We start from the raw sequence: 26,804 nt of genomic DNA on the forward strand, positions 1-26,804 counted from the left end.
CTGTATGCCTCCGACGAACCCTAACTTCATTTATCTTCGCGGTCCTTAAGCGAAATGTACGTTGGCGTCAGTACAATCATTGTGCAGTCAGTTTCAAATGTCGATTCTCTAAATTTTCTCAACTTTCGCGCAGGAAGTAAAGTAGTCCTCTCTCCAGGGGTTCCCATTTAAGTTGACAAAGCATCATCATAATACTCGCGTGTTGATCGAACCTATGGGTAACAAATCTAGCTTTCGCATCTGAATTGATTCCGATGTCTTTCGTTAGCCCGCCCTACTTTCCTAGTATTCTTCCAATAAACCAAAGTTGACCATTCACTTTCTGTAACACCGTCCTAAAGTGCATGTTCCATTTCATATTACTTTGTAATGTTACGCCTAAATGTTTAATCGACCTGTTGGTATCAAGAAACACGCTACTAAACTTGTATTCGAACGTTGCACAATAGTTTTCCCTGCTAGTCTCCATTAAGTTACATTTTTATACATTTAGAGCAAGCTGCCATTCATTACACTAACTAGAAATTCTGTTTAAACCATCTTGCATCCTCCCAAAGTCACTCAACGTCGACACCTTCCGTACACGGGAAGAAACGGAAGATAATGTCTGGTTGGACGACGATAAACAAGGGGATCAACAGTTAGTCTGATGTACTTCAAAAAGTTCAACAAAAATATAAATTTGGATTGCCGAATAGAGATTTAAATGTGAGTACAGCTTGTCAACCACTGACTCTCCTTGTCCTGTCAGATGGAGGAAACTGGAATACTGTGAGGAGGCTGTAAACATTAATAACGCCCATGGCTCCCGTCAGAAACTAGACAGTTATCTGTAAGAAGCGAAGTATGTGAAGTTAAAACTAGGGGAACAACGACTTTTTTTCAATGAGATCGTTTGGGATATTAGGCAGCATCATTATCAAACACTAAAACAACTATATAATAGAACTGTCCAAAGTCTCTTAAATGACCGACTAAAGAGCACTTTAACTCCTCTGAAAGGGTTTTATTAAAATTAACATTGACGTAGATCGCTTACAAATTTATGATCAAGTTGTTTCTTCTCGTACTTAGGGTGAAAAATTCATAGTTCTTTACATGTTAGTATAAAACACTAGATGTTGTATACAAATGATTGTTTAATTTATAATAGCAATTTATATTTCTCTGTAGGCAAAGTTACTTTAATTAATAGGCTGCACAATTATTTCCTGAAAAAGGAAAGGTCTAAATATACCAGTTTTTCATTGGTAAATATTAGTTTTAAATTCAGTCACTATCAAGTCAAACTCAATTCCAAATTCGTCAAGAAGTGTTAAGGCAACACGGGAACTCAAGATTGCCATGTTAAGTATAGTCTTAATGAAAGTTACTGAACATTCACTTCCTGCTAGCTGGTCTTTCCGTATGGCCTAGATTACTATGAGAATTACTTCTGCCGTATACTGACATGCTGAAGTTGTTATCGACGAACATGGAACGAAAGAAAGAGAGAGGTAGACGCCTATTGCCAGCATACAATCTATTACTCTCCGATAGTTCCATCGAAACGCAAGGCATGAAATACGCTTTCAGTTCACCGCCAACCCTCTGGTATGCCCCACACTGTCAGACTGAGTTTAAGTTCTATTTTAAACCCCATAGATTTGTGATACTGATCTGCCATGTGTCGGCACAATCTCTAGGCTTCGAGGAGCTTCTGCCGAGTGAAGTGGCTGACTCAGTGGTACTGGACTGAACTGCCGCTTGGGAGGATGATGGATCAAATCCTCGTCCGGCAATCCCGATTTTGGTTTACCCTAGTTTCCATAAATTGCATAAGAAGAATGCTAATTCGACGCCTTCTTCACAGAAATACGGCACGTGTTCCACTCCATCCTTCCCCAACCTAAACTTGTGCTCTGTCTCTTATGATCTTGTCATCGACGGGACGTTAAACTGTAGTATTCCTTCTTTTCTTGTTTCTAATATCCTACAACAGGAGCGAGTGGCACTGCAGAGCCTTGTATTAGAGATCCTTCTTTTGGCAGCGGGCCTTCGCAAATGCAGACGATGAGTTGTTAAGGTTTACGGTATTCACGTCAATGGTATGGAAGCGTTTGTAAATTAATATTTTAATTCTGTTGCTTCATTTCCATAGTTCATTAATTATCTCATCTAGTAAGGTTGGAAGGCGAAATTTAACGGAATAGTTTCATTTGTAGAACATACAGTACGGTTTCTCTACCTATGGTAACAGACTACGCAAAAGGAGACAAAAGCTAAACGTAACACAAACGTACTGCACAGCATTTTATTTCGAATTACCAGCAGCTGACGGTACATTTTGGACTCGACGAAGGATACACAGGTATTTGACTGGGTTACAGTTCACCAACTACCCTACAGTCGAAATTTTTCGCTATGCTTTGTAACTAATGAAGAAGTGTGTTCCTCTGGAGAGCTTTTATTTCATCCATGTAGTAAAGAACTATTTCCTCGCCTTGTATCAACACTTACAGTAAGTTTTCTAGATAAATGGAATCTAGAGGAGCTTTTCCCCGTAGAATAATTTGCTTTGATAAGTGTTCCCTTAATACGTCAAAAACCAATTTTCCTTGAATGAAGTACACAAAATTACAATTTTCGTAATGCCATATAAACGTTTTATATTTCTAAGGAAATCTTCCTTACCTTCATAGGGTCAGTGGTGATGATGGTGACGTGGTGACCATGTTCAGCGAGAGCTCGCATGATGATGAGGAAGGGCAGCTGGTGGCTGATGGACGGTGTGGGATTGATGCCCAGGATCCTCGCACATGCGCACGCATGGAACAGCAGCGGCAAAAGCAGCAGGGCGATCTTCATGTCGTGATGCTGAAAGAAAAATGTCCACATTACGCTATTAATATTCAGGATGTTAATAACTAAGTACAAATAATTTTAGTAGTGTTTCGGAACGATGTGGTGATAGAATTTACGTTATTAAATTTCGCTTGGTACACTTTTCATAATGCGAGAATACTAGTGGGGAACTGAAGTTTCAACTTACGTTCATGTACGCAGAGATTACCCGACAAGCGAAGTTGCTGCAACAGGTAAACTAGCTGAAAAGAATCAGAAAGTAGTAGCACAGACACGCGTTTCGTTTGTAGTAGAGGAAGTACAGAATTGCGTTAACGATAAGTAGATTACGTGTCGTGTCTCTACTCTTTACAAGGTTTCTTTTAGTACACTCCAGAATGAGCAGTACAATAAAAGTATCTACGGCAACTACGTGTAGGTATTTTAAGGCAAGAGACAAGTATCGAATTCAAAATGCTTTTAGGTTCATATCTAAACAAATGGTGGGAATCGTAGTATGATACATTCTCATTTCTCAAATGTTTAATTACGTCACTGCTACCATCGATAATGCGGTATCGATAGCTACGATGCCACAGTGTAGGTACAAGTTCTTAGGTTGGCACTACGACACCGACACCGACGACAGCGCCCTCTAGCCGGCGCTGTGCAGCTCTACGAGCGCCGCTCCAGATTCTGCCCATTTGTTCGCGAGCTGACGATCAACCAACATTGATTCATTTTCACAGTGGGCGAGCCACTACAGATTTTGCCTGTGTTAGCTTTGATACATCGGGCTTCGCACCTACGTGCTCATCATAGCCAAAGTTATGTAACCCTGTATTTGTCTTACGTAGAGTAAAACCACTTTAAAAGCAGTACCGATATTTTTACCTCACCTGCTCCTACTCGCTTCCTACATTTGGCCTACCTTTCAGTTTACAGGAGCAGACCCAAGAGCCGCCTGCCAGGTGGGATACAAAAGATAATCGGTTCTATGACAAAATATGCTCAAAAAGATGTAATTAATCTTATTATAGGGTTCTATGCAACACTATCACGCGTCTCTCACACGCCCCCATACAGCTTTAATAGCTCCACAGATTCTTCGTTCTAAATGACCTTCGTGGATGATATTAAGACAGGCGTTTTGTAGTGATCCAAAGAGAAGAAATGTAATGTACTCCTGTCGGGATTCACCAGTGAAGATGACTATATCATAATTGCCTAATTACCCCGCTAATACGTGTGAAACATATACATTTTTGTTTTTGTTTCTCCTCTTTAACGTTCTTGGACCAGTATGCCTGAAGCTCTAAAAAAGACAATTACGGGGAATAGAGACAATTAAGTCTCGTTATTCACGCAGGTAGCTCAAATGGTCCCATTACAGGTGTTATCTTTAAAATGTGTGAAACTTTATTGAACAACAGGAGACCCGTGCGAAACGTCAACACTTTTATAGTTGTAAATAATAGCAGTATTTGCAATAATTGTTGTGGTTGGGATAAGGGTAGTTGACAATGACAGAGATGTTTGTCATTTCGGAAAATGTATTAGTTTACTAAAGTCAACATATACGAGGGGCAGAGACAATGAACTACCGTAATGGTCATGGTTATTATTTATGACACTGCTGTATACAAATTATCGAGTTAATGAGTTCGTTAAAAATAAAATGGTATTTGTAATAAGATAATATGAAAAGGGAGTTTTTCATTCTTGATTTATGAAGTAGCTCGAAAAGTATAGGTACGAAGCTGGGCATCCATCATACCCTTTTGCCTATGGTAGTTAAAAGTCCCCTTTATGTTAAAATTCTCTACGAATAGTACGTGAAACGTGGCAATGTGCTGCGCACGAATGACCACGCTTCAGATACGCAATAGTTTCAACAACTTCATGTGATCCCTAAGAATGTGGAGTAGCTAGAGCCGATTAGAAAGCAGCGGGCTCGCAGACAGACGGACGGCCAGAGCGGAGGTAGCGTGCCGAAGGGTTACGATAAGAGAAGAGTCGGGCGCTGTGGGCCAGCACGGTGACTTGCAAGAACGTGAAGGCGGAAGGACACAGAAAAGCCAGGGGTAGCTTAGATATACGACGCAGCATCCACAGGCGGGCATCCCTTCGGGATTGAGAAGGTGGATTGGTCCGACCAGAGGCTCCAGAAGAGTAAAAGAAGCAGTTCCATTGAAAAACTTTAGATTAGAGCAGGGGGCCAGAGTAAAATTTGCAGAAGAGTGTAAATCAAAAGTGCATTTTTGCATAAAGCAAGAGGGAAAGTATAAGGTAAATAGGAGTCTGTTTTTAAGGGCAGGGATGGTGGCTGACGTCAGAAGCGGTTTAGTGGGGGAGAAGGAGCGCACAGCTCGCCATTGTTGAGGACTGGCGGTTAGACCAGGGAGCAGTACGGATGGCCGGCAGTTGCGCTCATGCAAGATTACAAACTAAGCTTTGCTTTTTGGCTAAATCTGCACAAGACCGTGACATGGGGGTGAAGTTATTTTAACTGTGAATAAATGTTTATCTTAATGTGTGACAATTACTGAGGTTTAGACGCAAATAGTTAATAGAACAAAGCTTAGTGCATGCAACAACACGACAGTCATTGAACCCAGTAAGTCAGCTGCTGTGCTCGCTCCAAAAATGGTTCAAATGGCTCTGAGCACTATGGGACTTAACATCTATGGTCATCAGTCCCCTAGAACTTAGAACTACTTAAACCTAACTAACCTAAGGACAGCACACAACACCCACCCATCACGAGGCAGAGAAAATCCATGACCCCGCCGGGAATCTAACCCGGGAACCCGGGCGTGGGAAGCGCGAACGCTACCGCACGACCACGAGATGCGGGCTGTGCTCGCTCCTGCTGTTGCAATTCTGTATTTGTTTTCTGATAATGATCATTATGACCAATTGGTTATGCTCATGCTTATTTTTACGCGGGGTATCGAGTGTAAGTAAAGACTGAGTTCCGTGGCATTCAGTAATACATGATCCTGGCCTTGTGCACTAAAAGACCCAGGTGGCAGCTGAGTGAATGATATTAAAACAATCACAACTGGGAGTAACCTGATTGAGACAACAACGAAAGGCAATCGGCATCCGACAGTGGTTTGAAACCCATTCAGAGGGGCATATCTGTCTGACCGCCATCTGTCTGCATTCTGGCGTGCAAACTACGATTTTTCTACTTGGTTGTAAAAAAATTGCATCAAAAGATTCTGAGGCCAACGAGTCTCTAGAATTTAACTGCTTTTATCAGAGTTGTGTTGCATTATTTAGTAGCACCGGAATTCCTCTCCATAAACCTTAGTTCTACGTATTTACTACCAACTACCAACTGAAATCGGGACCCAACTGACCAGGCCACAGTTGTCCAGTTGCCTAGAGTCACGAACCCACTAGACGCGCTGCAGGCGATATCGTGCTGTTAGTCTTTCACGTCGGTCGTCTGCTGCCATAGCCCATTAACGCCAGATTCCGCACACTGTCCTAAGGGAAACGTTCGTTCGACGTTCCACATCGATTTCTGCGGTTATTTTACGTACTGTTGCTTGTCTGTTACCACTGACACCTCTATGCAAAGGCCCTTGCTCCCAGATTTCGACCACTGTGTTGTTGGTGGTGAGAGATAATGCCTGAAATCTGGTATTCTCGGCACACTCTCGACACTGTGTATCTCGGAATACTGAATTCCTTAACGAGATCCGATATGGAGTGTCCCATGCGTCTAGCTTCAACTACAATTCCGCATTTAAAGTCGGTTAATTCTCGTCATGTAGCCATAATCACGTCGGAAACCCTTTCACATGAATCAGGTTAATGACAGATCCGGCAGTATACTGCCCTTTTATACCTTTGTGTATGCGATATTATGGCCATCCGCATATGTGCATATCGTTATCCAATGACCTTCGTCACCTCAGCGTAAAATGCTACAGTCGGGAATAAAACGTGATGTGTGTCTAAAACAGGGTTTTAGTTTTATTACGTGGTAACTATTTCAGAAGCATAATTTAATCAAAAATACATAATACATCTGTTATCACATTAAACAGCAGCTTACAGCACACGGCTGTAACCACGCCACAACACCTAGGCACGTCAGTCCACAACAGCTCCGGAGCCGGCACAGTGCGACAGCATATTTGGTAGCTATGGGACGCCCATCGACTTGTGTCAACAACTTCAATGTAAGACGAGGACCCACAGTTCAATATACTTTTAATTCTGTTTTACTCTACGGACTTTCCAACTATTTGTGATGGTATTTTGTCTTTTTAGTCCGTTTAATTTCATGACATAGATTTTACAACCTGATGATGGGAGCATTGTCTCTTGAAAAACGTTGTTAAAATACATGTATAAGAATCGCGGTTGAATGCTAACAGTGATAACCAGCTGTAATATGTTCTTGTTTCTTCAAATGCTGTAAATCAAAGTTTTTACCTTTGGTTAAAATGAATGCCAATTTAATTTAGGAGTGTACTCAGTTTTTAAATAAGTAATGTTCGACATTTTATTAAAGTAGCTCCATCATCATTCCCAGAGAAACACGTGATTACGGCCGGCCGCCGTGTCATCCCCTGCCATACGGCGTCAGCACGCCGCTCTCTCGATCGCCGTCAGCTTTCCAGAACCCCTACTCCTCGTTCAAAAAATGGTTCAAATGGCTCTGAGCACTATGGGACTTAACTTCTTAGGTCATCAGCCCCCTAGAACTTAGAAGTACGTAAACCTAACTAATCTAAGGACATCACACACATCCATGCCCGAGGCAGGATTCGAACCTGCGACCGTAGCGATACCGCGGTTCCAGACTGTAGACTCCTCGTTCAGGTAGCCCCTCAAATAGTCTCACAAGGCTGCACTCCATTGCTCCAGCCTTCCCACAAACAAAAGTCCCTGAAAGTACCGGTAACTGAACCCGGATCCTACACATGGCAGTAAGAAGTCGTTGACATGTTTTGCATGTCCTCATTAGAATTAATTTCAAGTTTCACATTGCTGAATAGAAAAATATAAATAGAATGGATCTTAAAACGTATTACTGTAAGTACCCCAAACGTTTAAACGGACGTCATGGTCTCAAATGGCACCACTGTAATATTTTAAAGTACTAAAATACTAAAACAGAAAAAAACAGGTTTAGAGGGAATATACAGTAAATGTCGGTACATACAAATGCCAAGCTGTTATGAAGATTGCACGCATTAAAACTGAGCGACACACATGGGTCATATGATACCGTGAGATAAAAGAGAGATAACTGTCTTCCCGTAATCGCCTTTTCTTATCGATAGCCTCAATAACGCGTAAATGAAGGACGATGACGTCTGCTGCAGACCTGTACTGACCTTCATCCTTTGAAAACCTAATTCAGGTACTGACATTTTTGAGTCTCGTTAGTGACACAAAATCGCTTATGTCGCGTTAGCTTCTTCGGAAAGGGTACCTCAAATTTCCTTTCCCCTCTTTCCCCAACCAGAGATACCAGTCCGTCTCCAATGACCTAGAACTCGATGGGTTGCTAAACCCTAAACTTTCGTCCTTTTTACTAAAAGCTTCAGATCCTGAAGGTAAATTGTGTTGTGTCGTTAGATTACACTAAAATCATTAAGTGAAAGTACCGGGTGATCAAAAAGTCAGTATAAATCTGAGAACTGAATAAATCACGGAATAATGTAGATAGAGAGGTACAAATTGACACACACGCTTGGAATGACATGGGGGCTTATTAGAACCAAAAAAATACACAATTTCAAAAAATTTCCGACAGATGGCGCTTCATCTGAGCAGAATAGCAATAATTAGCATAACAAAGTACGACAAAGCAAAGATGATGTTCTTTACAGGAAATGCTCAATATGTCCACCATCATTCCTCAACAATAGCTGTAGTCGAGGAATAATGTTGTGAGCAGCACTGTAAAGCATGTCCGGAGCTATGGTGAGGCATTGGCGTCGGATGTTGTCTTTCAGTATCACTAGAGATGTCGGTCAATCACGATACACTTGCGATTTCAGGTAACCTCAAAGCCAATAATCGCACGGACTGAGGTCTGGGGACCTGGGAGGCCAAGCAAGACGAAAGTGGCGGCTGAGCACACGATCATCACCAAACGACGCCCGCAAGAGATCTTTCATGAGTATAGCAGTATGGCGTGGTTCTAATAAAACCCCATGTCATTCCAAGAATGTGTGTCAATTCTTACCTCTCCATCTACATTATTCCGTGGTTTATTAAGTTTTCAAATTTATACTGACTTTTTGATCACCCGGTATCTTCCACACTCACAAAGGAACATTGTCGCATGAGAATGTTGTGCGAACTAAACTGTGACGTGTTAGAAGCATAATTTGACAGTCAGACGGCTATGTATTTTACTTCATGCACATATTACAGACAAATATGATTTCAACAAAGGAAAAATGCATTCTATTAATTAACACTGGTATCCAAAATTAAAGCAACAAACCGCTGTTTTCCGTCCTATTTCTAATTCACGATATAATCATACGAACTATCAACAGATATCCGTACGATCGTGTTCTGCACGGAAGATGTCATTTCGGTCAACGGGAATACGACGACATCAGGGCACCTAGAAAACGGAGTAGTGTTTGGCGGGTAGTCCCACAATCACAATCGCTGTGTACACAATCCCAGACGATGCCGTATGGCACAGAGTCTTTGCGATGGAGGGCCATAGGTAGAATGGAAGCAGGACAGTCGTAAACTCATGAGGCCCGATGGCTTAACGTGAATTGTTCAGTTGTTTCTTGGATGTGGCGACAGTTTATAGAGACTGAAACTCTATTCCAAAGACCAGTCCAGGGCCGTCCGGTGCGAACTCTGAAAGAGAGGACCGTTATATGGCTGTAACGACATTACGGTACCGCCTCAGAACTGCGCAGCAGCTGGCATCTGGCCTCTCAGCATCCACTGGACGTGTTGTATCGAGGCAAACGGTGTAGAGAAGGGTTCGGCAGAGTGGCCTTTACTGTCGGAGACGTGCTGTATGCGTGCCTCTGGCGCGTCTTCACAGAAGGGAACATGTGCAGTGGAGTCGTCAACATGCCACATGGACAGTCGAACAGTGGACTAATGTTCTTTTCACAGATGAGTCTTGATTTGGTCTGGACAGTGATTCTCGACGGAAGTAGTAGGGTATTAGCGGTACTGTTGCAATTTCGATTTGCAAATTCATTAAATTTATCAGGTAATTAATAACCCCTACACCCCGAGTGTGGCCAACCCCACCCCTGGATGATATCTTGTATTTTTCTCAGCCTGCACGTGGCTCCCAGTCCTCTCCAACCTCCCCACCCCTCCCATTCTCTTTTATCTTTGGGAATTTCGAATTTTGGTGGGAATTACGAATTTTCTCAGGAAGTTCGCATTTTGGTGCCAATTTCTTTGTCCCAGGGCTGTGCTGGCATGCCACCCAACAACTTACCCAGGAATTGGCAGGATATTAAAAATGGCAGAGCCTTTTCTGAGATCAAAAATTGGGGATCCCATACAGTTGGTGCTCTCCTGCCATGAAAAAATTTCACAGTACCACCCAAAACTAGTGGCAGGAACACTCAGACTCCACCTTTCACCTACAAGCCAGTGGGAAAATGGCTGGGGTGTAAGGTACTACCTTTATTTTTTGGTGGGAAATGTAGTCAACTGACAAGTTGCTGGTGTTGGAGAAAGAAAAGTTTAATAAGTGTATTACCTGTAGGCATACAGCTGAGGACACAATCTTTCACCGTTTGACATTAGAGTGCACTACGGACACCTGTTTGAGGACCTTGCAGTCCAGTTAATCAAAGCCAATACACTCTCCCATAACTGATGGAAAAATGCATCACTTCTAATTACACTTCTAAATTCTCGTGGAGAAACCAGCACTCATAATAAATCAGTCATCATGCAACACATGTACAGTGGAAAATCGTCGTCCCAAAGGAATGAGAGAAGGCGGTAGTTGAACAAGCATTCTCCTTGGTGTACAAACACAAACTGCTGAAATTCGATGCCCTCTTACCTCCCCATATCTCTCTCTTCCTTCTCTCCCTCCCTTTGCCCCTCGCTCTCTCTGTCTCTCCCTCCACCTATGGGTGAAGGGGGGGGGGGACAGGCTTTTTCAAATGGTCAACTGCTATCACCGAGCACCTGATGGTTTTTCTGTGGCCAATAGCCACCACCTCACAGTCGCTGCCTACATCTGGCATTCTGCCATACCCCTGCAGATGACACCGATACCCACTCTGCCTTGAGGTGATGGCCCTTCACCAACACAAAAGGAAAATTTAGTTGTACCGCCCCACTTCTACATCTGTGTTAGGAGACCACACACATTGGATGCTGCCATTCTGCAATGGAAAAGAATTGTATTTAATGTCAACACATTTATAATTCAGTATCTATTAGAAATGAGAACACAATCTATACAATAATATATGTCCTCTTTCCAGAAAAATACACACAGTCCATTTTCTTTTAGTTTTATGAGCAAAATTAGTTTTATGAGCAAAAATAGTATAGTTTTTACGTTCGAAGGAGAGAATTTAAACTCCAAAGGAAAAAAGCTATGTTAAGAAATTTCTTTCAGCTTCTTGGACAAATTAAAGGACCTGAAGGCATCTCTTGTGTTCAAACAAATGTCTATAAATAAATTGTCATGCATGTGTCTATTACAAACACTTCAGACACATGACATTACAGAATACAATCTTTGACACTATTGGCTCACATTTTGAACAAAACAATCATTTTTACGTTCAGCAGCAACATATAATTCAAGAGGATGTTGTTGCTTTGTACACTATGGCAAGTCCTGTTTTATCGATGCAAAGCTATATCACTCCTGCATTTACGAAACAAATTGTGAGAGCCTGTCTTGTAACACAACTTTAAATAAAATCTCTCTCCCTGCCGCTACATCGAAACCAGTTACCATATCATCCATAACTCCCGAAATGACTGCAAAGCTTCTAATCATACAGCAGATTCTCGTGTTCTAGTTTTGTAAACAATTTGATCATCACAGCCTGTTTCTTGCAATCTACTCACATGTCAAGAAAGAAGATAACACTATCATTTCTAGGATCTGCATTGAGTAATAACTCAAGTGGTGTTTTTATTTTACAATTAGAGTCTAAGAAGCATAAAAAAACGCAGGACTGTGGTGACACCTGCTTTTTAAACACACAGGCGTGACAATAGTAATAAAAACACTGATGATTTCAGGCGAGTACTGGGACTCATGTACTGGTTGAGAAAAACACAGGACATCATCCAGGGTTTGGGGTAGGCGTAGTCCAGGGTTATAAATTGATCAATTTAATTAATTTGCATATCAATTTGATATCAAAATTGTATCACTGCCGCCAGTAGTACTGATGGATTCACATCTGAGCACAATTTCGAGACCCGAACATTGTGGAAAGAGACCGATATCGAGGAGGATCGTTAGTGGTGTGGACAGGCACTGTGTTGATCACTCGAACACCCCTTCATGAAATTTTACGGTTGAACTGGAAAGATTTAAGTGCTGTTAGATATTGTAACGATGTCTTGGGACATCATGTACAGTTTTTGCGAGGTGCTGTGCTCCCCCTACACTTCATATTGATAAACGATAGTGCTCGACCTCATAGAGATCGAGTGATTGATGTTTTCTTGAAACAGAAAATACGGCACGCATGATCAACGTCCACCGACCACTCTCCAAGACTTGCGAGCAGCCCTGTAGGAAAAATGAGCATTATTGCCTCATCATTGATGAAATGTAGGATGAGATAAAAGAAATTATTCAGATAGTGGAGGGAGACGAAAATTTAATAGTCATGGGTGACTGAAACTCGACAGTAGGAAAAGGAAGAGAAGGAAACGTAGTAGGTGAATATGGAATGGGAGTAAGGAATGAAGGAGGAAGCCGCCTGGTAGAATTTTGCGCAGAGCATAACTTAATCGTAGCTAACACTTGGTACAAGAATTATGAAACAAGGTTGTACAAAAATGAGATCGACAGGAAGTGCAAAATGGATAAGCAGGGATGGCTACAGGATAAATGTACGGATGTAGAGGCGCATATCACTAGGGGTAAGATGGATACTGCCTACAGGAAAATTAAAGCGACCTTTGGAGAAAAGAGAACGACTTGCATGAGTATCATGAGCTCAGATGGAAACCCAGTTTTAAGCAAAGAAGGAAAGCAGAAAGGTGGAAGGAGTATATAGAGGGTCTATACAGGGGCGATGTTCTTGAGGACACTATTATAGAAATGGAAGAGAATGTAGATGAAGATGAAATAGGAGATATGATACTGCGTGAAGAGTTTTACACAGCACTGGAAGACCTAAGTCGAAACAAGGCCCCAGGAGTAGACAACATCCCATTAGAACTACTGACAGCCTTGGGAGAGCCAGACCTAACAAAACTCTACCATCTAGTGAGCAAGATGTATGAGATAGGCGAAATACCCTCAGATAGATTAAGGAAAGGCAAACCTACGTTTCTAGCATTTGTAGACTTAGAGAAAGCTTTTTACAATGTTGACTGGAATACTCTCTTTCAAAATCTGAAGGTGGCAGGGGTAAAATACAGGGAGTGAAAGGCTGTTTACAATTTGTACAGAAACCAGATGGCAGTTATAAGAGTCGAGGGGCATGAAAGGAAAGCAGTGGTTGGGAAGGGAGTGAGACAGGATTGTAGCCTATCCCCGATGTTATTCAATCTGTATATTGAGCAAGCAGTAAAGGAAACAAAAGAAAAATTCGGAGTCGGAATTAAAATCCATGGAGAAGAAATAAAAACTTTGAGGTTCGCCGACGACAATGTAATTCTGTCAGAGACAGCAAAGGAATTGGAAGAGCAGTTGAACAGAATGGACAGTGTCTTGAAACGAGGATATAAGATGAACATCAACAAAAGCAAAACAAGGATAATGGAATATAGTCGAATTATATCGCATGATGCTGCCGAAATTACATTAGAAAATGAGACATTTAAAGTAGTAAAGGAGTTTTGCTATTTGGGGAGCAAAATAACTGATGATGGTCGAAGTAGGGAGGATATGAAATGTAGACTGGCAATTGCAAGGAAAGCGTTTTTGAAGAAGAGAAATTTGTTAACATCGAGTGTAGATTTAAGTGTCAGGAAGTCGTTTCTGAATGTATTTGTGTGGAGTGTAGCTATGTATGGAAGTGAAACGTGGGCGATATATAGTTTAGACAAAAAGAGAATAGAAGCTTTCGAAATGTGGTGCTACAGAAGAATGTTGAAGATTAGTAGGGTGGATCACATAACTAATGAGGAGGTATTGAATAGAATTGGGGAGAAGAGAAATTTGTGGCACAACTTGACCAGAAGAAGGGATCGGCTGGTAGAGCGTATTCTGAGGCATCAAGGGATCACCAGTTTAGTGTTGGAGGGCAGCGTGGAGGGTAAAAATCGTAGAGGGAGACCAAGAGATGAATACACTAAACAGATTCAGAAGGATGTAGGTCGCACTAGGTGTTGGGAGATGAAGAAACTTGCACAGGATAGGGCAGCATGGAGAGCTGCATCGAACCAGTCTCTGGACTGAAAACCACAATAACAACAATTGCCTCAACATTACATTGATGACGTTATTCACATCATGTTGTCAGTCCTGTATTGCTGCCAGGTCTGTATTGCTGGTCACACCACACAGTGAGCACGTTAACCAGTTGTCGCAATGTGTGCAAATTTGTTAAGTTGAAAAGATACGAAGAACATTTTCGTATACTGTTATCAGATGTAGAAGTATTAAACCGGAATTTGGTTGCAGTAATTACACGTCTGTTGTTTGAAACTGGTAAACAATATTTTATTCAAAATAAAATCCATTGCTGTCTATATGTTTCTCCCACCTCTCCGGCACGCTATGAATGCCACGCCAGAAAAAACAGTTCTTCTTTTGAAGCGAACCAGTTAGCTAGTCATTTTCGTACATTTACATACGAACTGAGGAGTTGTTCAGCGAGAGCGTGTCCCAGTGATGCAAGTAGATGACAATCGGACGGAGCCAAGTGTGGACAATAAGACGCATGCCCTAGAATTTGCCAACTGAACGCCTCAATCGTTTCCCAGTCCCGTTTTGCTGTGTGTGATGGCACGTTAACATGGAGAAATATTACTTTGTGTTACATTTGTCCATATTCCGGTCGTTTTTCACATGATACTCGATTTAAACCGATGTAGCGATCAGTGTTAACGGTTTCACCAGGTTTTAGCAGCTTACAGTAGATGACACCCTTCCGATCCCACCAAACACAGAGCATTTTCTTTCCAAAGCGATTTGGTCTTGCAGTGGATGACGATGGTTTGCCAGGCTTCACCCATGGTTTACGACGCTTAGGATCTGAAAATACATCCATTTTTCATCACCTGTCACTATTCGACGAAGAAACGATTTTCGTTTGTATCTGGTGAGCGGCATTTCACAAATGGTGTTTCGATTTACTTGCTATCTTGCATTCAGTTGATGCAGAACCTATTTTCCCACTTTCTGTGCCTTTCCCGTACTTTCAAGCGAAGAGAAACGGCTTTCTGCGTCACATTCAATTGTTGCGCGAGTTCCTGTTAAGTTTGAGTATGATCTTCATCCATTAAGGCCTGCAATTCGTTGTCTTCGAACTTTTTCGCTGGTTTTCCGCGCTCGTCGTTTCTCAAGTCATAATAACCACTTTTGAGTTTTTTGAACCACTCGAAACACTGTGTTGTCCCAAGAGCATGTTCGCCGAAAGCTTCGACAAGCATTCGATGCGATTCAGCAATAGTTGTCTTCAGATGATAACAGAAAACCAATGCTGTCCGCAAATTGGACTTCGTAGGCAAGGACCTCGACATGTTTACAGGTTTGAAACAGATATCGATGTTTGGAACATGGCTTACCGTGTGTTGACATTCTTCTTGAGCCGTTACAGAAAGCAGAAGGCGCTCTGGACGCGGTCTCACGGGCCATACGCTGACGGCTAGCACCATCTATAGGGAAATTCCTGGTTCATACTTCCCCCCGTGGTATCTATGTTGCAGTTATCTATGTTCTGTATTCGTTAGGTTGTTTCCACTTTACTATCACCTGTTTGTACCGTTTTGTAGCAAAATAAATGCAACTTTGAGAAATTTCCGTTTGTTGCTTTAATTTTGGACATCAGTGTATAGAAAGCGTGGCATACAATTTCTAACGTAATGGAATAACACGTATTTTCTAAAGTTATATTTTACAGATTAGCTCGGTAGTGTCTTTAACATTTAGTCACAATATAAATTGTTCTCGATTGCAGGAACAATATTGGTTTTCAATACTTCGTGAAATATCCTTTTTGTTTCACAACCGCTATCCAACGGTCTTGGATGTTACCAGAGAAGTGTGCTTCGGCTCACTATCCTGTAAAAGTTTAAATTTTTCTGTCATCGTTCTGCTTCAGAATGACCAGATGTTCCTTCTTCTTTAAAGAGCTCTTAGTGACAGAAATCTGCCGAACACCACCTGACGAAGTACAGCACGGCATTAAGACATTCTTTCTACCGTGTTTTAACATTTGTTCACAGTTATCCGCCTATAGCTCGTCGTTTTGCTTTCGCTAGACGATAGTTATTCCAAACGACGTTGAATTTTCTCTCATCAGCAAACATAATATCGTTTAATCTCTTTGAGCTTTAGTTTAGATGGTCCCTTGAGAAATGGGGACTTTTTTCCAGGTTGTCTTTGCTGACTTACGGCTTTTTCCTTGCGATTCTTCTGCTGAGCGTTTTTTCTCAGATACTCCTCAGTGCAGCTTTAGGTTACTACATTCTTGCAGCAGTTGGATTGCAGTTTAACGCGCACGTAACTGAAAATTACACTTCATCTTTAAAAATAACTAAGCGTCTGCCTCTTTCGTTTAGGATCCCTGGCTACGCTTATTGTGGAACAGAGTCTAAGCGATCTTCCTTCTCAGTATAATCAGCAGACTTGCAATATCTCTGTGACTGCAATTTTCACACGGTAAGAAAAACAAATTATCGCTGTCCAAACGTCGTCTTAGTTCCCTTGTGTCCCACTGCGACTTTGTGGACCAAGCAGCAATACGGAATAATAAGATGACAGATTATTTTACAGTGAGTCAGTGTCTCAGTGTTTTTTTAACATTTATAACTCTACGGATCCGGTGCACGTTTGTCTACACTTAACACTTACTGATACGACTGAAAACGAAAATTATTAGAAATAGTACCTGATCGAATATTAATGACATCCTCTGTAAGCCGCAAAGTAGTAGAACATCATATGTGTCGGCAAAGGAGTTGGGTTTAGTAACTGTGGCTACGTGTTGCGTGCGTGTGGCGCGCAGTACTCGAGCTGTGAGAGACAGCAGGAGGGTACAGTATACGCATTTTAATGACATGGTGCATGACTGTACCAGCGGCAGGTCAGGGCCATGGTGAGCGCTCAGGAGGAAGGGAACTTGCCATGGCAGCGTGAGCAACGTAGACGACGTACATGAAACCAACAGTAGGACTACGCTTCTGCGTATCGGAGAATATCAAACTAGCACAGCACTTGACGTGACTATAGGTCTTGTAGCAGCACCTGGTCATACTTCTCCCATCGCACTTTGTATCAATGTATGTATATCAAGTAATTTGTTTATTAAATTAATAAAGACACATGAAACTGTAGGCCTAATCAAGTTTTTCTAGCTAATTCATTAAAATGTTCAGCAGTATGCATGTCCTGACAGAAATAAGTAACTCCCGATAGTACGATTAAAACTATTTGGAACATTGTCAAATAGAAGACAGAACAGCCAGTTAGCGTACAAGATTCCATAACAATTAAACTAAATGACAGTTCTGTGAACAACATTTCACAAGTTACATGTACTTTTAACAATCACGTTCAAAATTTAGCAGAAAACATACGATTAAATCGTTCAGTTCAAGAAGCAAGAGAATATATTACAAACGTCACTCTACAAAACTTTAAGAAACTAGAAGTATCACCTACATCCTTCACCGAAATAAATGCTCTTCTAAAAATTCTAAAAACCGGAAGCTCATAAGGGTTGATGGAATTTCAAACAGAATTCTGAAAAGTTGTTAGAGCTTAATAAGTAATGCCCAAAGCGAAATTTGCGCCACGGCATAGGGAGTTTTTCCAGACAGGTTAAAATATGGGTTATTAAACTGCGTCATAAGAAAGGTGAAAAGGCAGATTTAAACAACTATAGTACAGTTATCGTATTGACATAGTTTTCCAAAATATTCGAAAAAATAATGCTCTCAACACAAGTCGCACACTTTATGTGGAAACAATTTACTTATCATATCATAGTTTGGATTGCATAAGGGTCACTCGACTGAGAATGCCACTTATACATTTACCATCAAATGGTACAAGCCTTAAATAATAATATATTTCTTGTGATCTTTCCAAGGCATTTATTGTGTAGATTATGATACTCTTTAGAAAATTCAAGTTTTATGGAACAGACAGACAGACCGTGTGCAAAACGTCGTACTAAGTAATTCAGACAATGTTGGAAATACAGAAAATTGTAGTGACCGGGAAAAAAAATCACGAAGCGAGTTTCACAGTGTCCAATTTTGGGACACCTATTCCATATATTCGTGCATATGAATGACCTTGCACTAAACATTCAACAAGCAAAACTGGCATACCCTTTATACAATACTAGTGTTATAATAAGTTCTGTTACACAGAAAGCAACAGAAGAGTTGGTAAAACCTGATTTGCAAGGAATTATTAAATGGTTCTCTGAAAATGGACTCTGTAGATACCTCTTCAAGGACCTAGGCATTTTATCCGCACCATCACAATGCATATATTCCCTAATGAAATTCTCATAAGTAATACATCACAATTTCAGAAGAACAATGATGTATATATCTGCAACACTAGAGGGAAAAATGACGTTTATTACCCTTTGTTAAAGCTCTCAGTGGCTAATAAGTGATTAAACTACGCAACAACAACAAAGCTTTGATCATTTTCCCAATAAAATAAAATGTCTGACAGGAAGCAAAGCAAATTTTAAATTTACTTTTAAATTATTTCTCCAGTATAGTTCCTTCTGTTCTATTGAGGAATTTATCCTTAAAAATTGGTAGCCAGTTAAACAAAATTAAGTGTAGTTGCATGAGGAGAACTAAAAATAATAATGTGTCCATTAACGTTAGCAATGGTCATTTATACGGATGCTGTAAACTGACACGTTCTGAAACTTATCATCATAAAATAAAATATGTCACATTTTGTGTAACTTTTGAAGAAAAGTCAAAAAATCAGTAATGAAAAATATTTTCGTATAAAAACTGTAATGTATTTGAAGGGCAAAGAATATATTGTATTGCATAGCATTGTAACGAAGCAGTTACATTAAACTCTGTGACACTTTAAAATTTTCTGAAACAAAATATAGTGTTATCTGGAAAAGGAAGAGGTACGTTAATGAGGTCTCTGTTTCGAAATATATAGCTCATAATAGTTCATATTTTGGTAAAACCCTGTCAGCAAATCATCTGCAGAATCCTTTAGTGGGTCAAAATGATGTGTATATGAGTTTCTTCATGTTTCAGTCGAATAGGTATCTAGATTGTGCACTTATTTTTTGAGAACAGGACGACCGCATGTCATATCGCGTTGTGTTGTCTAAATATTGTTTACATTCAAGATCGAACCTGCAGTTCTTTTCTTGGAGTCCAAATTAATATATGTAACCACATTTATTATGTGGAAATTAACACTATATTACCACGGTCATAAAAGCTTTCAAACAATGAAGATGTAAAATAGCCACCATGGTACGATACATTCTGCGATGGAATGTAGTGGTAAGAAGGAAAAATACACTATGATGTAAGTATATGATGTACTTTATTCTGATAATTGCATCGTACCATCGTACTTGTGATGTACTTTTCATGAGGCAAATCATTCTTAAATGTACTGCATAAACTTTTGTCATATTTAAATATTTTTTCCAAGTTTTATGCCGCTAGTAAGGAAAAGTTATCTTACAGCTCCACATCATTTCGATGAAAGAATCGTTCAAATGATCTATGGAATATGTAACTAACTAACTAATTCACTAACTAGTTTAATGTTCTAGCCATTGGTGCATGGTAAGTTGAGAAATTTAGTAATTAAGTAAAGACACTGTATGTAATGTTTTTTTTCTACAAACGAAGATAGTGTAACAGATGTCCTCACAGGGCACTGCTGGTAGTAGCACACTTTCAATATAGATTGAGATATTGTCATATACGTTGTAGACAAGGAATCAAGTTTGTGAACTCATCAGTAGGTTATCAGTGGAGACGCTAGATAGAGTAGCATTAGATCAAGGTCTCTGGTAAGAGAAGAGGGGACAGGATATTACACTTCTTGTGTCATCTTACACACTTGCACTAGTTATATTCCAGGTCACCCCTTACCCCCCCTCCCCCTGGGAAATCACCACCAATTTTTCAAGGTCACTCCCACCACTCCACTCCCTCTGTCCCCCTCTTGGCCCACTCTCCCCCTCTCCCCGCCTGGACAGTGTAACGGAACATATTATATATGCATTTTTTAAATGCATATTATATTCATACATGTGACTTCTCTAGTGTTTGTGTTTATATATCATGTCCATACTTATAATTATGTTCTTTGTTTTCATTTCTTTTATGGGGCTCAAAAAGAACAGACAGTTGCAATATTTTCCTATGGACATATGACCTGTCCATCTATGTAATATATTTATGTTCTTTCTATTATCTTGATTAATCTGTGACTTAATGAGAACTGACTTTGAAATAATTTACATATATTTTTTATATATCGTAAAATCGCATGTGATATATTTATGTCTGTTTTTGATCATTTTCCATGTGGCTCACTGGGAGCAAAGATTAACATTTTTTTTTACTTTCATATATTACTAAATATTTTTATTATGCTGTCATACTGAATGACATAACACAAAGTGCATTTGAAACAACAGGACTAAAATATTTGCAGGAAAAAGTCATTTTGAAACGTTGTAACGGTCCTTGTATACATACACATTATGCATAGTAAAACAAAAAAAAACATTATTAAAGTAGTACTTTTCCAAATTTTAACAATTTGACACATTTGTCCTAGTCGGCTAATATCATTAACGTTCTGTAAATGATATTACCCGAGGGGGGTATTGTAACGGAACTATTAAAGGCTTTACTGTACCGAAGTATGCGATACCCTCCAAATTCAACCAGTTTAACGAGTATTTATGATTATAGAAAAGTTATTGTGTATGTTAACAATGATTGCATAACATGTCTGCATAAACAGTCAACCCATTAAATTATACTGAGTAACTGATCCACACAAAAGTTAATATCACTTGATCACTGATACAGCAAATGTCATCATGTAAAAACACTAAGTTCATCTTAAATAATTAATATGAAGTACGAAAAATAGTGGCCAACTTAGGTATTTTGGATCTCCTTAAATAAAAATCACCCAGCGAAACCTATTTGTTCACTGGGAGCGTTTTCACTCAGTATTCACGAAATCAATCCTATTTTAGACGAAAACCAATGTAATTCTTAATAATTCATGTTATTTACTTATTTATGCAAATTAGAGAAGTCAATTGACAAACTTCTAAAAAACGGCCTTTTTGTAACAAAGAATTATTCTGTCAAGTCAACAAATCTGTCTGTCATTTTAATAACATGTTAAATTATGTCACTCGATGCAAATTAATAACTTTTCTGCACAAATTATGATAACAGATGTACATGTGACTTGTAAACTATATCTCTTTTTAGTAGTTCTTTGACAATGTTATAAATACAAGCAGCAAGAACGGTCGGGAGGAAGTCGGAATGTCACTTTGGTAAAGTGTGTTTGTGTGTTATTGTTTGAGGTGGATAAACAATGCAAAGAACATGTAACGGAAATACTACTTTGTGTTGTGTCATGGTCTTTGGTGGACAGTGGAATTAAGATGGCCACCAGAGTAATAAATATTTGAAGTTTACATATTTGTTGGTTTCGCTCGTTCTTTATCATCAAAAGCACATAAAAAACATGGGACCTCATGTTTTTAACCCTAGACAACCAGATATAGAGCCAGCATCAGCATCGAGAGACAGCAGCGATCCAGCAAGTAGCAGCGATTACTACAACACAATGCATTTTAATGGCGCCAACCTAACATCAAGTGCTAACAAGCTCCGTAAATGGGAGTGAAATAGTGCGATTATAGCAATTAGCAATATCTACGACCAGGCGACCATTACAACAGCAAGGTTCAAGCATCTCTTCCCCTTCCTGCTTTTACAACTGGAACACATGTGTTAGTTCATTGTGGAGCTGTGTAGCATAGGGAGAGGATTAGGATGTGGCTATTTATTAATAACAAATTAATTTTATTGTAATTGCATTAAGTCATGTCACTCAAGTTCCTGATTGCAGTGTACAAGTGATAAATAATTATAGATTAGATCTATTATTTTTTAATGCTGCGTCGTTCCACTTGATAGCTAGGTTGTATTTGGTTATTTAATAAATAATAACAGTAAGAATAATTCATAACACTATATTTTCAAACACAAAAAAAACCAGAGGACGATGGAAGAACCCCTCACACTGGCAGGTAACGATACAGGGCAACTCTGACATATCAGCAGAGGCAAATCTAATCTCCCTCACCATCACTGACAGCATTTACAGAAACTCTCTCCAATGTAGGTAAATAACAGTCAATTGTCTACGTGTCGAAAGCAGTATATTTCCTAGTACTTAAATTGATGAAGGGACCAATCGGATGAAATCGTTAAAAGCAAGATAAATTATTCAGAAAATTAGACAAATCCGAGCAACCGTATTAGATGCTAATGCAAGTCATGTAGATAAAACATATGAGACCTGTGATCAGTAAACTTCTCGTGATTTCATTTGTAATAGAGTCAATATGTGATCCTTGTGTACAATACCACTTAAAACTGCATCCAAATATCTTACGATTCCAAATATAGATGACGTGCAGCTCACATATTTTTTGAGAGAATATGACAGCATTCAGAGTGCAAATAAATAACGTTACCTTTTCCTCAGGCACAAAGTACCAGGAGTATAACAATTTCGTCTCATCACAATGTCTCCGTCAAAGGCATTAAAGCATGTGCAGTGTCAAACCGTCCCTTATGTCTAGTCGTTATATTAAGGACCTACAGTCCCCATCAGCCACATATTCCTATTACTTCACCTGTATGATGTCTTTTTATTTCTAAGTCTACGTGTGACGTCTCCCCCTCCCTCTGTACAAATGACGAGGTCACTACCAACTCCACAGCAATACATGTACGTGGGTGTGTTTTAATGTACGGCAAAAAATGTGGCAATTTTGGGAAAAGACTATAAGATATGGCTATACAGGATTTGTCTATTTATACGTAGAAAATAGTTCATATTTGTGACATAAGCACAGCATCAAATTATCTGAACATGTCTTGAATACTTTCCTAGAAAGCTACAGGTTTGCGCTCCCGTAGTTCTCTGTACATGAGGCAATAGTACGTTATTTATCTGGATTCTGAATGTTGTGATATCTCTCCCAATACATGCGAGTTGCAAGTCATATGTCTGGAATCATAAAATATTTGGATGCAGTGTAAAGTGGTATGGTACACAAGGATATACAACAAATAGAACCGCGAGAAGTTTGCTGATCACAGGTGGCATATATTTTCTCTACATGAGTTAGATTAGCTTCTAATATTACTGCTCGTCATTTGCCTACTTTTTGAACCATTTATCTTGCTTTTAACCATTTTTTCGACTGTTCTCTCCATTAGTTTATGTCGTGGGGAATGTATAGCTTTCAACAGGCAGACACTTGACTGATTTGGATTAACCCACACTGGAGAGAGAGGAGTCTGGAGATACTGTTAGCTCTATTGCTGCTCCTATCTCTAATCGCTACTGTGAGAAATGGTACAGCTACCTCTACCGATTCGCCATGGTCTCTCTGTATCGTTATCTGCTGGCTACGAGGTCCAATCATCGTCCTCTGTTTTTAATTATTATTAATAGTATTGTTTAAATAGACATAACGCCCTAGCTAAGGAAGCGGAACTGGATTATGTTAAAAACTGATTTTCTTCCATTAGTATGTATTTTGGTGCGTCGGGTAATATTGTGCATAGAAAAAAATCAAGTCCAACTTACCCCTGGCCCTGCCCTGTCCATATTGCAGCACACGCATACAACATTGTGTAATTATGTCTTTACTCAGAAGTTTTTGTTTCCGATATGAATAATCGACTAAACTGTGATTGATAGGGTGGGGTTCCAATGCATAATGTTGTTTGTCAATAATTTTAATTATTTGACGCAGAAATCCATTACACCAACTTGGGCTATTGGTATACTAATACCAAATAATGTATTATGAGATATTTACTACAAGAATGGGTACATAACCACTTGGTTAGGTAAGTACTGACGGCCAAAGTCTTAGTTATGCATATTATTTTATCAAAATACACGTTTTAGTTCTACTTAAAACCATATCAAAGTCATCCTTACATTATGACAACCCTTTGTACTAGGGTATCGTAATCACGTTCTTCTACGCATTTGTTGGGGTTGGGTTGTGCTAGTCCCTTTGGAGTGACATCTTGCATTTTTATAGACATTGTGGCTGACACTTTAATAGACGTACACCTATAAGCATGCGTTTTCGGTGTGCAGAGCTACACTACATCCATAACTCATGGATACTGATTGTCGTCGCTGGATCCACACCCCATCCATGGTCGTGGGGTATCCAAGTCGCAGCACACACAAAGTAGTGTAGTTGGATTGCAAGTCCAATCACATTTAAAAGGTATAACCAGAAGATCACGCGACTGGAAGAGTCACCATAATGACCTTTTCCTGAAGGATTTTGCTACTTGTGTGAATAATCATCATCAGTAAAACGCACATGCTGTTGGTGGATGTTCTGACCATGTCGCTATTCTCAAATTCTTTCCACTGTATAGCCTATAAATTTATGAAGACTAAGATAGACTGACATTGTATCTAAACCAGCATCTTCCAGAGAATTTAAGTAAATACTTTGGCTTGTGTGGATGTACACTCGCTCCAGGTAATCAGGACAAATAACTGTTTATAAAACTACGCTTTGTATGTCTATAGTTTTAGTTATTTAGCGTGAAAGTTGATTACAGGAACTGCCAAAGAGCTATACTGACAGTTCTATTGTAGACTATATCTTGGTGGTATTCTATGTTTTACATCTGAATGTCTATTTGTCGTAAGCAAATCAGTGTAGGATACAATGGCTTTCCAGAAAGTTTCGTTAGTGTTGAGAATAATAACTCTAGTGACAGTAAATCAAAGAATGCAAAGTGCAGCTGTACATTGTTAAAGACCTGACTGACTTGGTGCCAAATATATAGATACCCAAAGAAGTCAACATGTCTAGCAGCTTAGACAATTACCTGTTTAAGTTTTCGATTATCTGGAATTTTTGTAACATTTCATAACTAGTATTGCCCTTGGAGATATGTAATTGAAGTTAATATAGTCTGTATTCTAATGAGTTGCTGTTTATCAAGTCTGAGTCCATTTGTGTTTCTTGTGGTGAGTGGTTAAGTCCTGCTCTACGCACTATCTATTGCATATAATCGAGAGAGCGATAATGTCTCATCGGCGCAGCGTAGCTAAGAACAATGATACACGTATGCCTTCACATCACACTTTTTAAAAATAAAATGCATTTATTATCCTACAACTTTTTGTGACAAAATTGTTTGCATTGTACTTTTAAACCAATGTGTTGAGACGTTCCTGTATTAATAAGGGTACCTCTTCCAAAAGAGAATCGTCCATTTACTGTGCCTTAAGATGTAAGATGATTTTGCTGTAGTAGATATAAAGCACAAGAAGCATAAAGACGAGCAAAGTAACGCACCTATTGTTACAGCTTACCTGTCTGAAGTACATAACACTACGTTCTTCAAACCTAGAGTGATACATCGCTCAATGTTTACCAGATATGCGAAGAGTTACGTGATTCTCATGGTATAGTGGAAGATAAATCCATTGGGAGAGCAAAGTTCAAGAAGTTTAAGGATGGCATTAAGACTGATTTCCAAGATTACAGAGTAATGAATGCAGCTATATTTCTCTTTACAGTATGTGTGTGTGTGTGTGTGTGTTTGTGTGCGTGCGTGCGTGCGTGTGTGTGTGTGTGTGTGTGTGTGTGTGTGTGTGTGTGTGTGTGTTTTAAGCACTGTTCTAGCACTGGAACAGGTAATATTATATCTGAAAATGTGCCACATTTGCACCACACTAAGTTAAATGTCAATATACTACCATAAGAAATACCTGTGACTGGCTATCATGATCTGTGTAATCTACATAGTTACCTATCACTTAAATACCACATTTCAGGAAATGTGGTTCACTGTAGTTTTCCGATGTGTTACGCAAAAATGCGTCATGTTACGTGATTTGCTCGTATACTACAAAAAAAAAAAAAAAATTGAACGTCTTACGGTTGCCTTGATTCAGCGTCCGCTGGCTGCAGAGTGCATTTTGGAGGTGACGCATTACCCTCCTTATCGAGTTGCGGCGGCACATGGGCACTTCTCAGCTGCTGTTTCTTTTACTGGCCACAGAGTGGCCTCTGTTCGAGGTGCTGCGATCGGAGATTGGTGGGCAGCGGGAAGGAAATTCGCCGTTATCGCGAAACTGGTCGGGATTGTCTGATACGGAGGAAGATTTACCGTAGTTATTTGTAGTCACCGATCATGGCATTGTACGTATGGTGGTACTTCACTGGCTAAACGGCATATGTATATTTAAAGTGCAGACATGCTGTGCTTCTCAGGGTGATGGTTGTTCTCGGCACGTGAGAAGTCCCAAGCTGCAGTGGCAGCGTCCACCAGAGGCGGTC

At 39.8% G+C, this 26,804-nt stretch overlaps 1 protein-coding gene across 1 annotated transcript in view; it reads right to left on the reverse strand.

Annotated features, from left to right (window-relative positions):
- Positions 1-26,804, reverse strand: part of LOC126174950 (UDP-glucosyltransferase 2-like) — a 100,560-nt gene that overhangs the window by 53,111 nt on the left and 20,645 nt on the right. The window contains exon 2 of the mRNA XM_049921409.1: positions 2,674-2,856. Coding sequence (XP_049777366.1) covers positions 2,674-2,847 — 174 coding nt within the window. The 5' untranslated portion in view covers positions 2,848-2,856. The remainder of the gene's footprint in view (positions 1-2,673; positions 2,857-26,804) is intronic.

This window comes from Schistocerca cancellata, chromosome 3, assembly GCF_023864275.1.
Source record: "Schistocerca cancellata isolate TAMUIC-IGC-003103 chromosome 3, iqSchCanc2.1, whole genome shotgun sequence".
In the NCBI taxonomy this organism is placed as follows: domain Eukaryota; kingdom Metazoa; phylum Arthropoda; class Insecta; order Orthoptera; family Acrididae; genus Schistocerca; species Schistocerca cancellata.